Consider the following 13,026-nt stretch of genomic DNA (forward strand, 5'->3'; position numbering starts at 1 on the left):
AAGAAAACTGTCAATTCGATTTTTTTCAAAATTTTATCAAATTTTAAAACAATATTTCTTATAAGATAAAATAAGTTTAAATCCGATATTTCCAATTTTTGAAAAGATATTTTAGTCAAAAATCATTTTGCTCAAAATATTTTATTTCGACTCTAGGGACCTTGAAACGTCGAGAAATGTCAAAATTTTCAATTTGATAAATCGGACCCATTACAATAACTTCCTTTGTTAAGTTAAAAACAACACACTGAGAAGAAATAGTTTTCAACTCAAGCATTATGAGAGCAAAGACAGATATTGATATGACAAAATATTGTGAAGTATTAACATTAAAGTTTTAGAAAAATCGAGAGACGGACACGGATGTGAAGATATCAGTGTAAGTGCGACTTCCCTTCCATGCCTGTTTTTTCATTAGTAAAGTGCTTTCCAATAAAAGGTCATCTTTTGACATTTTAGAAATTAAAACTACGTCATTGCTTTAAAAATTGTTTAAATTTACTACAAGATGACGCTTTATTACTTTTTTTGGGATCCAACTGAAAAATTGTGTCTTTATTATTGCTCCATAATGTATAAGGACAAATTTAATGAAAAGTATATCTTAATATCAACTTAGGTAGGGGGGAATCCTCTTGATCAATACCGTTTTCCTCTGTTGAAAGCAGTTCCTCCTCTTTACAATAAAATTTAATTTAAACCCTTTTATTGGAAATATTGAAAACAAAAAAGAATAGGTTTTGTGCAAGAAAAACCTTAATTTTTATAAAAGACCTGATATGGAAAAATAAGGCATTTCATTGAAATTTGAAGTTAGTAGTACTTGGTTAGCTTGAAATAATTGGCATTTACATTATGTATGTGGCATATTTGTGAGACGAAGGCAATCATTTTAACCACAAGTTTTTTTGTTTTTCTAGTCTTTTGCTGTTGAACAAGGCTGGAATCTGCAAAAATCATCTGTCAAACTTTATTCTAGCACTTAATGCTTAAATAAACAAAATGATTGCCACAACAATCCGTTAAAAACTAAGGGTTATTGACTTTAAACTCTCAACCATTGCTGTGTGCGAGTATTGTTATCAGGAATGGAATGGATGGGACCTACAGTTTTAAGCCCAATCCAAATGGCTTATTTAAGAAAGCACTTTTCATGACAAGAATTACTCCTGGCAGTACCAGTGACAAAAAAAAACTTTAGATTGGACAGGTATGGTTTGAAGCCAAGCCCTCTGTAATGACAATCCAAAGCACTAACCATCATGACACGTGTACTACATGACTTTCGGGTCAGTACTGAGCACTTACTGCTTATAAATTAAAAATTGTAGTTTTTTTTTTAACTATTTGCCATTTATTCTCAGTGTTAAATATATATTTTATATGTTATTTATATATTAGTATTTTGTCGGTGTAAGTTTAATTTAATCTAAGCAGGGTTCTGGTCGAAATAATTTATTTGTCCATAATACTGAAAGTCAACAATTTGTATTTTTAATTTCTGTATGAACGAAATCATACGAATTATTTTTTAAGAGTTATTGGAAATCAAACGAAAAAGAAAATAAATACAATTAAAAAAATTGCACATTAAGTGTGGCCAATTTATCGGCCCCCAAACGTGAAGTAAGCAGTTTACCAAACTCAATTGGTACATTATTAACCGTACTAAATTGCATGTGACGCTGCCTAATAGCTTTGAAGAAATACACACTTTTCTATAAGCATTGTGAGCTCTTGCAATGCTTCTGGCTGATCTCTTCTTACGAAACTAATTTACCAGAAATAAGCTTTGACGGTGAACAAAATTTTTCGATACAGAAAGAGCACATTAAACGAAAATTCGATATTGTGGTAGTTAATTTGAAGTAAATTCTTGCACTAGCAGGCTTTACACCTAAATTCTTCCGCTTAACGGGGGCCTAATTGCTGAGAATGGCACCAAATCGATAATTCGCAGTCATCATAAAACTGACCGCTAGAGCTGCGTAATTTTCTCAGTTCACACTCTACATATACTTGTTTCTGATTTAATGTCCGACATTTTGAATTTGGATTGTGACATTCAGCCGCCTGAGTAGGTCCATTTAACCATCCATAAAATGGAAGGAATGCGTGATGAACTTTCTTTACAATGCACTAATTTCGATATGAAAATTTAAGAATTTGCAAGTGTTGTTCGTTTGTAAGACGACTCATAGTTAAATTATAGAACTCGAAACCAGCGCCAGCGTGAGCTGCCAAAACTAGTGTTACCACAAAAGAAAATACCAAAAATATCACCGATTAATAAAAAATCAAAAAAAAATCGTATATTGGAAATGTAAAAAAGTGCGCATCTTATTTTATTATCAACAAAATTTTTGCCTTTCTAACATTTCAACATTTTGAGCTATGAAATTTTTAAAACAGAATATTTTTCTATCTTTAGCAGAAATTTTAAAGAACAATAGAATTAGAAGGAGAAGAAAAGGAGAACAACATAGTTAGAGTTAAGAAGAGATGATAAGCTAAGTTAAGTTAGTTGCTTTGGTTAGAAAAGAAGATTTTAATACTTTTTGAGCAAATGTGCATTATACTTAAATCCATGCAGCGATAAAAAATTGCCTTTCTGAGGTCAAACACGAAAAGCGTGGCAAAATTATTGATGTCGATCTGTTCGATGTTGACATTCTGATTTTAAAAAACAGTATCAATGTTCGAAGCTTCATGAAGTCATTTAAAGGCATATTAAGAAGAATCTCTGGCAAATGTGAAACATGGTCGTACCTTCTTCCAAAATTCCAAAGATGTATCGAATGATACTATTAATCGCATCCATGAGTGAGAACAGGTATAACTAGGGTCCTTGCTATTATTAGTCTGGTTTTAAATGGAGTGATGTTTTGGGCGGTCGACAGCGTTTTAAGCGTTCCATAAGTTTTAACTATCAATTGGTTGAAGTGATCATTCCAGGTTAATGTTCTATTGAAGATAACACCAAATTTTTACTGGAATTTACGAGTTCTTATGGGCTCTCGTTTAAAATTATGGAAGGAAAGTATGTTAGATCTAATTCTTTTCTTGACATAACCAGGCATTTGCATTTGCTTGCGTTGAGAATCACCCCTTGCAAGACGCCCAGTAGCATATCTTTTCTAGTTTTTGATTCAGGATAAAAACGCAGTCTTTAATTAAACCCAAAGGACAGCTTTCTATGCATCGATATTTTTAAAATTTTTAACCAAATTTTCACCACAAAAAATTTGTTGTGATACCGCATGAATCTTGAGTATTTCTTCTAAGCTCAATGAAACCAATTAGAGTCCTTTACGAAACGTGGGAGGCTGATTAAACTAATATAAATAATATCGCTTAGATGGTTATGAGAGAATTCTCCCAGGTAATTCTTGCGTTTTTAAGCTAGAGCAGGGCATGTACAGAGAAGGTGAAGAACTGTTTCCTCCTCTTCTTCATCCATACAACTTCTGCAATCGAGCTTATCAGCTTAGAGATAGCAAGTACTTTGGGTGCTTTAAATCTAATTTAGGCAAGATGTTTTTCTTGACCTGACCACCCGATGTTTGCCTTCTTAATAGCGTCTTACATTAGCAAAAGTTTACATGTAGCGATTGGTGTGCCAGTAATTGCCAAACGTGGTAGGATGGCCTGCATTGTCTCTATAGCCTGGCACCCAGCAAAAATATTAAATTGTTGTGTCATCTCCATTACAGATTAATTATCGGCGTTTATGGACTGTTATAGAGTCTGCTGAGACAGATTCCAGAGAAATGATAGCGTCCAGACTATTTGAGAAAATACGGATAGCAGATGTTCATATTTCATTTTCTTTAAGCCAGGACAATATTTCTTTTATTGCTAAAAGTTCCGCCTGGAACATGCTATAATGTTGAGAAGTCGGAATGAGAGACTTAATTTCAGTCGTTCAGAGTACGCACCTCCACCAAACACTTCACTATTATTCGAGTCGTAACAAATGTTTGACTCCAAATTGATAGGACTAGGTTGTAGTACCTACTTGTGTGAAGTGATAAGTTCAAACCGATTTGAGTACAAATTGTGGGACTATTATTGGTTCAAGATTTAGGACTCTTTGTCTTCCATCTTCAAGGCCACAATCTGACTCCCAAACTATTCTACATATCAATTGTTACTGCTTTATCGTCTTCCTATTATTGTGAAATATGTAAAGGATGTAAGAATTTCTGAAAATTTTTATTAACAATTAACAAATTCGTCATCACCTTTTGAAAAAAGCAACATTTTGTGTGTTCGTGATTCAAAACATAAATATTTTTCAACATTTTGGTCATTTGGATATTTGATATTTCTTTCTAAAATTATAGAATAAATTTATGAAGTGGTTTAAATTACGTAGAATTTCTACAATAGTATTTTCCGTCCATTATTTTATTTATCATTAGTAAGAAAAACAAAAACTCATTTAAAATGTCTCGAAAGATTGTAATACAGCTTCAAGAAGAAAAAAACTCTACACTTCACGAATAAATGATAACTCTTGACAATGAGAACTTTCTCTTTTTATTTTATTGTGAAATCTTAAAAGTTTGATTATTTCCATTGATGTTCTTTTTTCATTTTTAAGTTTTACCAAAAATTTTGAAATAGTTTATTATACGACGAACATTATGACACTCATCACGACTTAAACGATAAAACATTTTTCAATATAAAAACATTTCGATAAACGAAAAACTTTGTCCAATAATTTGGTGAAGTTTTATTCTTTCTTTTTTAAGTAACAAGAGGGTAAAGTTAAGCAAAAATAAGTGTTAGGGTAGGTACGGGCACGGGTACGAGTACGGGACATATACGAATATTAAGAGTTCAACATGAAGTTCTCTTCTTTATCATCAGCATCGAAAGAATTTAATTAAATTTGTTTGGAAAAGTTTTTTTTTGCTGCAGCTTAACTTTACACGCAGTAAAATCTCATTTTGAATAAAAAGAAAATTCGAATAACGGACGCGTATTAAATCATTCCAAAAAAATATTATTTGACTTTTATTGGTTTTTCCCTCTTTTTTTTCTGTCAATATTTCTACTTACGAATAAAAAACTTACCGACATAAATGTTTGAGTGGCATTATCCCGAAAACCTGCTCCTTTGGTATTATTTTATCCAAAAGCAATGCTCCGTATTTTTCCAGGAATCTCTCCTTCTGAAGATAGAACATGCCCTTCTGTTGGAAAAAAACCGAAAACGAAAACGCAAAAATAAATCGCTTAAAAACACAACTTTACTCATTTAATAAATTAAAATTGAAACAAAATTTTGTAAAAAAAAAAGAGTAAAACGAAAAATAAATTCCAAAGGATTCCAAAAGCATAAACACATTTGCCAGGATATATATTTATGTGCGATTTCATATACACTCGGTTGTACGTATATTTTAAGCCATGAAGGATTCGTAATGTCCTTTGGCGTCAATTAAGGAATGTTCAATTTGTCATACACTACTTGTCGTTCCAAGTTCCATCTATAAACTTGAACGACAAAAACAACAAGGACACCAAAACAACAACACGCACAACAGCAAGCAGCAAAAGGAGTTATGTTTGACAAGAATATTTTCCTCTTCATATCTCGCCTTGGCCTGTCAATATTGGCACCAGATTTGTGACTTGCTGCGCTGTTGCTGCTTCTGCTGTAGGGTTAGTTGGTGCATGTTTCCATGTCCTTGTCCATGTTGATGTCTATATATGTATATGCAGCTTAAGGACATAAATAATCTGGTGTTGTGGCGCCCACGTTCCACAAATTGCACATCATTAAGTCAAACTTAACTAACCTCGCAAGGCATCTCAATGAGGGTTAAATTCCGTAGGAGGATATTCAAACAGGAAACGTCCTGGTACATATAGTGGCTGGTCACGTTCTATGAGTTTGTCCATGAGTGCATGTACAGCTGACGAGCCACCGTCTGGTGGATTTGGTTCTGCTCCGTACCTGTTGATTTTGATTTCAAAAATATGTCATGTTGTTTTCTTTCATTTTTTTTTCAAAACTAATGTATGTATGTATGTTTTTTTATAGCTTCATATAAACTTCTGAATATGCAGAAATATGAATATTGGTGTCTAATATGGAAAAAAAGGAAGCTACAAGTAATTGCGTTATGATTTTTTATTCAAGCTGAATAATTCTTGTTTTTGTTGAACATTTTATGAGTATGTAATTTAAATATGAATAAATCAAATCAGTTTTATTTAAGTGTGTGAAAAGTGGAATAAAAGGTTATTACTTTTTTTTACTTATGTACATATGCTCATTTTTCATTTCAATTTGTATCTACGATATATTTTTAATGTACATATGTAATGTACTGAAGGAAATGGTTTGGATTAGTTTACAAATTATACCCGACTTGATATGCATACTTTAAGCTGGCCAGGTAAAACTTCTAAGGGATATTATTAATGGTCAACAAATATTTCATTCGGCTCTTTGTGGAGTCTTTTTATTTTGTCTTCAAAGATAAGAATAGAATTTGGAAAGATTGAAGGTAAGGAGACGGTAGTAGAAGATGTTAAAAAGTCCGTCCATAAGATTTCTGATTTTGAAAGAATTTCAGGATTGCATTTAGAGGTAATGACGAGATGCCAAGCAGGTCGTCAAAAAAGTGTTTTTCTGCAACTTTTTCTCCAGGTTTAAAGTAAGTTTTTAATACCAATCAATGGATATAATGTATAATTAGGGCCCGTTTAATTTCGGTTCACATAGATTTCTAAAATCCGACAAGAAGTGTCAACGGCTGAATAACATATTGTTTGCAATTTAGGAGAAACTTTGTAAGTCCTTCTGTTAATTTGTTGCAGTGGCGTATAAATCAATGATATAGTTCGAGTTGGATGAAGTAGTTATCCGTTTTTGGATTCTTTGTTTGCTTTTGATTTCCCGTGTATGCCCTGAGACTAAAAAATGTATTAAGGTTTTCACTCTAGGGAAATGATTTTATAATATTGATTTCAAAACAATTGTAAAGATTGCTTTAATTATACCTAATTTTGTATGGCTCTGTCTGTGCAAAATTTTAAGAAGTATGGCCTTTAACAACTATTAAGGGCCGACTTTGATTTTGTATAAAACAAAAAATTATTTAGAAAATTATTGTCATTTATTTTATATTATTAGTTTAATTATGTATTGAACTAAATATAGACCAAATGGCCGCGCGCCGAGACCTCGGGGGCAAACCTCTATCCGATGGTTCAAATTTTCCATGACGCTGAGGCATAATTGAAACCAATTTGCTGAATTATCTTATCCTTTAGCTCTTGAAGTGTTGCATATCGATGTTCACCTTTTTTTCAAAAAAGTCCAACGGTGTCAAATCACCAGATCTCTTGGTAGCCAATTGACATCGCCACCCCCTGAGATAACATGGTCATTGAGTTTGTCGGGCAAAAGAACTATTGCTTCGATAGCTGTGTGGCAAATGTCCCCATCCTGTTGTAACCGAATATTTTCCATATCAATATCTTCCAATTCGGGACATAAAAGTTTCGTTATAATCTCACAGTAACTAACTAACCGATCTTATTTTGGAGAGAATACGGAGAAATTATGCCGCGAGCCCATAAACCACACCAAACAGTAACTTTTGTATATGTAATGGTGGCCTATTTAATTGTATCTACTTTAATTTTTCATTTTATACATTTTGCCATAGACTACTCAAATCCAACATCTTTCAAAGCTGATCTACGAGTAGCTATATTATTTGAAATTTAGAAGAACATGGATTTGATTTCACATTGCTATGAACAAAAAATGCCTATATGGCTCTGTTTGTCCCAAATTTAAAAAAAGAATGATATTTGGAAAATGCATCTTCTTTAAAGACACTGGAATGGCTAAGTGACTTTCTATAGTCCTTATAAAGCAAAGTAATAATTATAAAGGCTTCATAGATGTTTTTATTTTCGCCAATAATCCATATAAGTTTGTTTTGTTTCGGGTGCTGCCCCTTGCGATGTATTGACAAATTCAAATTCTCAAATTAGTTGTTTAGAATTGGCGTAAGCCCTTTCCATCCCTGAAGTTGCTCAAACAATGGAATGGTTAAAAGTTGAAAGTCACTGGGCCCTTCCTTAATAAGAACTGTTGCGCCGCCTTATGGCAACTTTAGTTCATATAAGTTACATAAGTTAAAATGACTGCTGGCTAGAAAACTGAAAAAAGCAAAGCACTTAGACCACTAGCTGTGATACTACTTGGATCTTAGAATTGTTCCTTCTAGTTTAACTAAATGATTACGAAGGGTTTTTGTATTTTTTTTTTTTTTTGTATTTATTTATTATCATTAAGCATTTTAAAACATAGAGTCTTATTTTTAATACTTATTATGTTCAGATTTAAATTTTATCAAATTAAAAAGAGGAATCAAATTATTATGCTAAATTTACAATTTGCTTGAAGTTAAGAGAAAATTTATTTTTAGATAAATGGTCATGATGAAAAATTGAATAACATAAATTTTAAATTCTAAGACAAAGTGATTTTTATTTTGGAAACATTTTCAGCATTTGTATAAGTTCTTTAAAGAGTTCTCAAAACGAGTGCTGCTGTGTATCCCTCTCAGGTTAGCAGGCAAGGAGTTCCATAGGGCAACAGCGTGTACAAAGAACTGTTGTTTTGAATTTCTGAATTTGAAAGAAGGGACAATTAGAACATTACTTCTTTGTGATACTGGGAACCTAAGCCTTTCGTATAGATATTCAGGAGATCTAGTGTGAATAAGTCTAAAAAGAAATGTCAAAGTTTGATAGTTTATGTAGTTGTTGAAGGTCATGTTGAAAACACTACTTGCTTGCATCGAAACATGATCGAACCGTCGCAAGTCATAAATAAAGCGAACAACATTATTAAACGCGACTTGAAGTTTTCGTTTATTAGCGCTGTCAAGGGCACAGAAAATGGGACTGCCATAGAAAAGTATTGGTAGGACAAGAGATTTTGCTATAGTAATTTTTGTTGAGACTGGAAGACAACTGGCAGATATATATAAAACCCGCAAAGCAGCATATATTCGACCAACGGCACAAGTCAAGTGATCGTCCCATGTAAGTTTCTGGTTAAAAACAATCCCAAGATTCTTAACTGTTCTAACGTAGCTTAACGTTTTCCCCTCAAGTTCAATACTAGGGAAATAAGAAGTATCTATTGCAGTATTACTGATGACGATTGCCTGACATTTCTTAGGGTTAAGTTTAAGATGATTCTCCCTGGACCACTGGTTTATACACATCAAATCTTCATTTATTCTGGCAGTTGCGTCTTCAACCATGCCGATTTTGTAGCTCAAATGAATTTGAACGTCGTCAGCATACATATGAATTTTGCAATGCCTGAGTACAGATGGAAGGTCATTATTGAAAAGAGTGAATAAGAGTGGTCCCAAAATCGATCCCTGGGGCACACCATTAGGGGTAGGGAGGAAATCCGACAGCCTAGAGTTAGCAAAAACAGCCTGAGTTCGATGGCTTGGATACTGTGCTATGAGGGTTAAGGCTGAGTTTTCAAAGAAGAAGAAAGAACTCAGTTTTTTCAGAAGAATTGTATGTGAAACAGTGTCGAACGCCTTAGAGAAATCAAGGAGAACCAGAGTTGTGACTTTATTATTATCGATTTGTTGTCGTATGTCGTCGCTTATCTTAAGAAGCGCAGTCGTACAGCTGTGTTTCGGTCTAAAGCCAGATTGCGTCGGTGTAATTAAATTCCGAGTTTCCAAGAATGCTGTTATCTGCTGACTAACGATCTTTTCGAACGCTTTTGAAATGAATGGTAGGATAGAAATTGGTCGGTATTCTTTTTGTTGCGAATTAGACTTTTTAAGAATTGGCAATAGAGATTTTATGTTCTGCCACAGTTTTTTGGAAGAAACATTGTTAAATCTTTTTTTATGAAAATAGCCACTCCCCCTCCCCTAGAAACAGTACGATCAGATCTGAAAACTTTAAAGTTACCGGTGCTCAATAAGCAGCTATCAACTTGTTCGGTCAACCATGTTTCAGATACGCAAATGATGTCCATATTGGAATCATTGAAAGTACTTTTAAATTCATCCAAGTGTTTGAGCAGACTTTGAGCATTTATGTGACATACAGATAATCCATCGTATCTGTTTCGAAAGACTTTGAGCATAGTCCCTGTTTTATTGAAATTTGTATTGGTGCTGACCTGTGGAACCCCTCTACCTCTAGCTTGACTCATAGGTCATGTTATATATAAAACACCACCTGAGAAGAACGAAACAGCGTAATGAAGAACTTTGTTTCATAAAGAAAGATGCCAGAGAAAGAAATTTCAATTTTTTGGGTAGAAAAAATGCTGAATAGATTTCCAAAAATAAAAATCGACTAGAAACAATTAAACAGTTTAAAAGAAGAAACAGTTTAAAAGAAGAAAATGTTTAAAAGATATTAAAAAAAGTGAAATAGAATTAGTTAAATGAAATATATAAAAAGAAAAAATACTAAAATTGCTAAAATTCCTTGGGAGACAGCGCTGATGTGTGTGCATTGCGTATGCATTATTGAGAAGCTTCATTTTTGTTGTCATTGTTTTGCTCAGCTTCGGGACTTGAGTTGTTGCAATTAATAATAATTTCATTGTTGTTGTTTTCTGCTGGCTCTTCTTCATTATTATTTGTATTTGCTTTTCGCTTGCAAGTTTCGACCATTGAGTTCAGCATATCAACTGAGTTAACTGTTCTAGGCACATCATTGTTATTTAATTTAATGTAAACAATTCCGCTTGAAGTGAAAGCAGAAAACAGTTGATGTTTGCGCCTAAGACGAATTGCATGTCGTAATATGTTTCGATTATTTTTGGTTAAGCTCTCGTGGAAATAGATCGGAGCGTTCGAATCTTCACCGATGTCTCTTAAAATTAACTGTCGCGAGTTTCTTTTGCGAAAATCGGCAAACGCCTTAAGTGTTGTGTTTTTATCGTGTGCGGACAAAAATTTTACAATAACAATCGAGTCTTCTCTTTGGCTTGCGCGAAAAATTCGGCACAGTTTTGGTGGTTGCAAATTCAACGTTGGACAGATGTTATTAAAAAATTGAATTGATTGAAACAGAAAATTTTGCAATTTTTGAGCTGCAATCGTTATAATAGAAGTACTTTTTAATATGAATACAGAAGGCCTCTGTCTATACAATAATCTATACAATTTCTTCAAATATTATCGCTCCAATTCGAAAATGTTGTCTTCCTTTAAAAGAGCAATGGAATATACCAAGTTGTTTATGCGTTTAACATTAAATTTGGACCAGAATTTGTACGATTACTGAAAGTGTGATATTCTAAACTATCTAGACCAACATTAAAGAAGATTAGTAGAAAAAGATTTCAAAATAACCTTTAATAATTTAACATTGAAAGTTTTATTGTAATTAAGGTTTCTATTTTGTAAAGAGTTCAAAACCTGAGTGAGATGTATGTACATATTGATGAAATCTTGAAGAGTACGTATATTACGGTAGGAATGATCAATATTTCGTAGAAAACTCAGTAAACAAATCTTCAGCAAAGATTCTTATGTATAATCACTTCTCAACATTGACAGTTGATAAGGGCATTACTGTTGACGCTACGTGTGTCAAATTGGATATCACTTATTTGGTGTTTAACAACAAGGGGAAATATCAACAACAAGTGCTTTCACCGGGTAGGCTTTAAATTGGCACCTGTTTCTTAATTAATGGGTGAAATTTTCTTCCAGCAACCACTTGGATTTTCAATAGAAAATATTTTTATAATCATTAAAAAATTTTAAATATTTTCACTGAAAAACAAGAATGTATAAACAAATTTTTGCAATAATTTACTACACATGAATTCTGCAAGTCCGTCAATTCTAAAAAAGTGTCTTTACAAATAAAATTTAAAATAACATGAAGGGAAGGTTTCCCACACCATTTTTCACGAAACCTCTAGTTTCCGACAGTCGTTTAATGCACCAAATTTGCATTTAATTAGGTGGTGCAACAGTCTGTAGAGAACCAGGGCCTAGTGACTTACAACTCTTAATCATTTTTGTGAGCGAGTAATGACAGGGATGGAGGGACCTACAGTTTATATGCCGGATCCGAACGGCTAATTTATTTATTTATTTTATTTTATTTTATTTCGTGAATGCTTTATAACAGTAAGATACGATATCTTATAATTTAGTTACAAGCTAATTTTTACAAAGAGAGCAAAAAAAATATAACAATACATTAAAACATATCATTTAGAAAAAAAGAGAAAATAATCAAATATAAATTTCAGTTTAAATCATAAAATTCACAAATTTCCTGAATAGTATTCCTTAAGATCCTTTTTAAATCTTGCTGTATTTTGTATATCTTTTATTCGACGTGGTAAAGAGTTCCAAATCGAGTTTACAAAAAATTGACGCTCACATGTTAAGAATAAACATCGGGGATAAATCAATTGATAAGATCGCCTGGAGGTTGCAGTTCAATTATAAGAAAACAGTATTGGGGTTGGTGCGTTATTAATATATTTGAGAGAAAAATTAATGTACGAAACTTCAGATAACTTTCAAAAGACATAGACAGCATCCTACTAGCAAAGCCAAACAATCTGTCATATCTTCGTAGGCCATAGACATAACGTACTTCACTATTAAACGCAACATTGAGCTTCTGTTTGCTAACAAAATAGCAATTACAACCATACATCAATATTGGCATTATTAAAATTTTTACAAGTAATAAACGTGTTTGAACAGGTGTAAGAGAATGAGTAACCCATAGGGTTACACCAAATACCTTGCCCACAAGTCCATTAATATAGTTATCCCAAGTCAAATTGCGATTGAAAGTAACCCCGAGATTTTTCGCACTTTTCCCATAATCAATTGAACCATTGCTCAATACAATCGACGGAAAATATTTGATAACAAGACTTTTCCTTGATATTGCTACGCACTTAGATTTTTTTGGATGTAAAAGGAGACCATTTAATGGAGACCACTTTTCAATTTT

At 32.9% G+C, this 13,026-nt stretch overlaps 2 protein-coding genes across 2 annotated transcripts in view; one reads left to right on the forward strand and one right to left on the reverse strand.

The window, feature by feature from the left end:
* LOC129954049 (guanylate cyclase soluble subunit beta-1) overlaps window positions 1-13,026 on the forward strand; it is a 326,886-nt gene that overhangs the window by 227,959 nt on the left and 85,901 nt on the right. The window lies entirely within an intron of this gene.
* Window positions 1-13,026, reverse strand: part of LOC129954047 (uncharacterized) — a 54,721-nt gene that overhangs the window by 2,787 nt on the left and 38,908 nt on the right. The window contains 3 exon segments of the mRNA XM_056067687.1: window positions 5,086-5,204; window positions 5,814-5,888; window positions 5,890-5,971. Of these exon segments, the coding sequence (XP_055923662.1) occupies window positions 5,086-5,204; window positions 5,814-5,888; window positions 5,890-5,971 (276 nt within the window).

The sequence above is a fragment of the Eupeodes corollae genome, chromosome 1 (assembly GCF_945859685.1).
Source record: "Eupeodes corollae chromosome 1, idEupCoro1.1, whole genome shotgun sequence".
Taxonomy (NCBI): domain Eukaryota; kingdom Metazoa; phylum Arthropoda; class Insecta; order Diptera; family Syrphidae; genus Eupeodes; species Eupeodes corollae.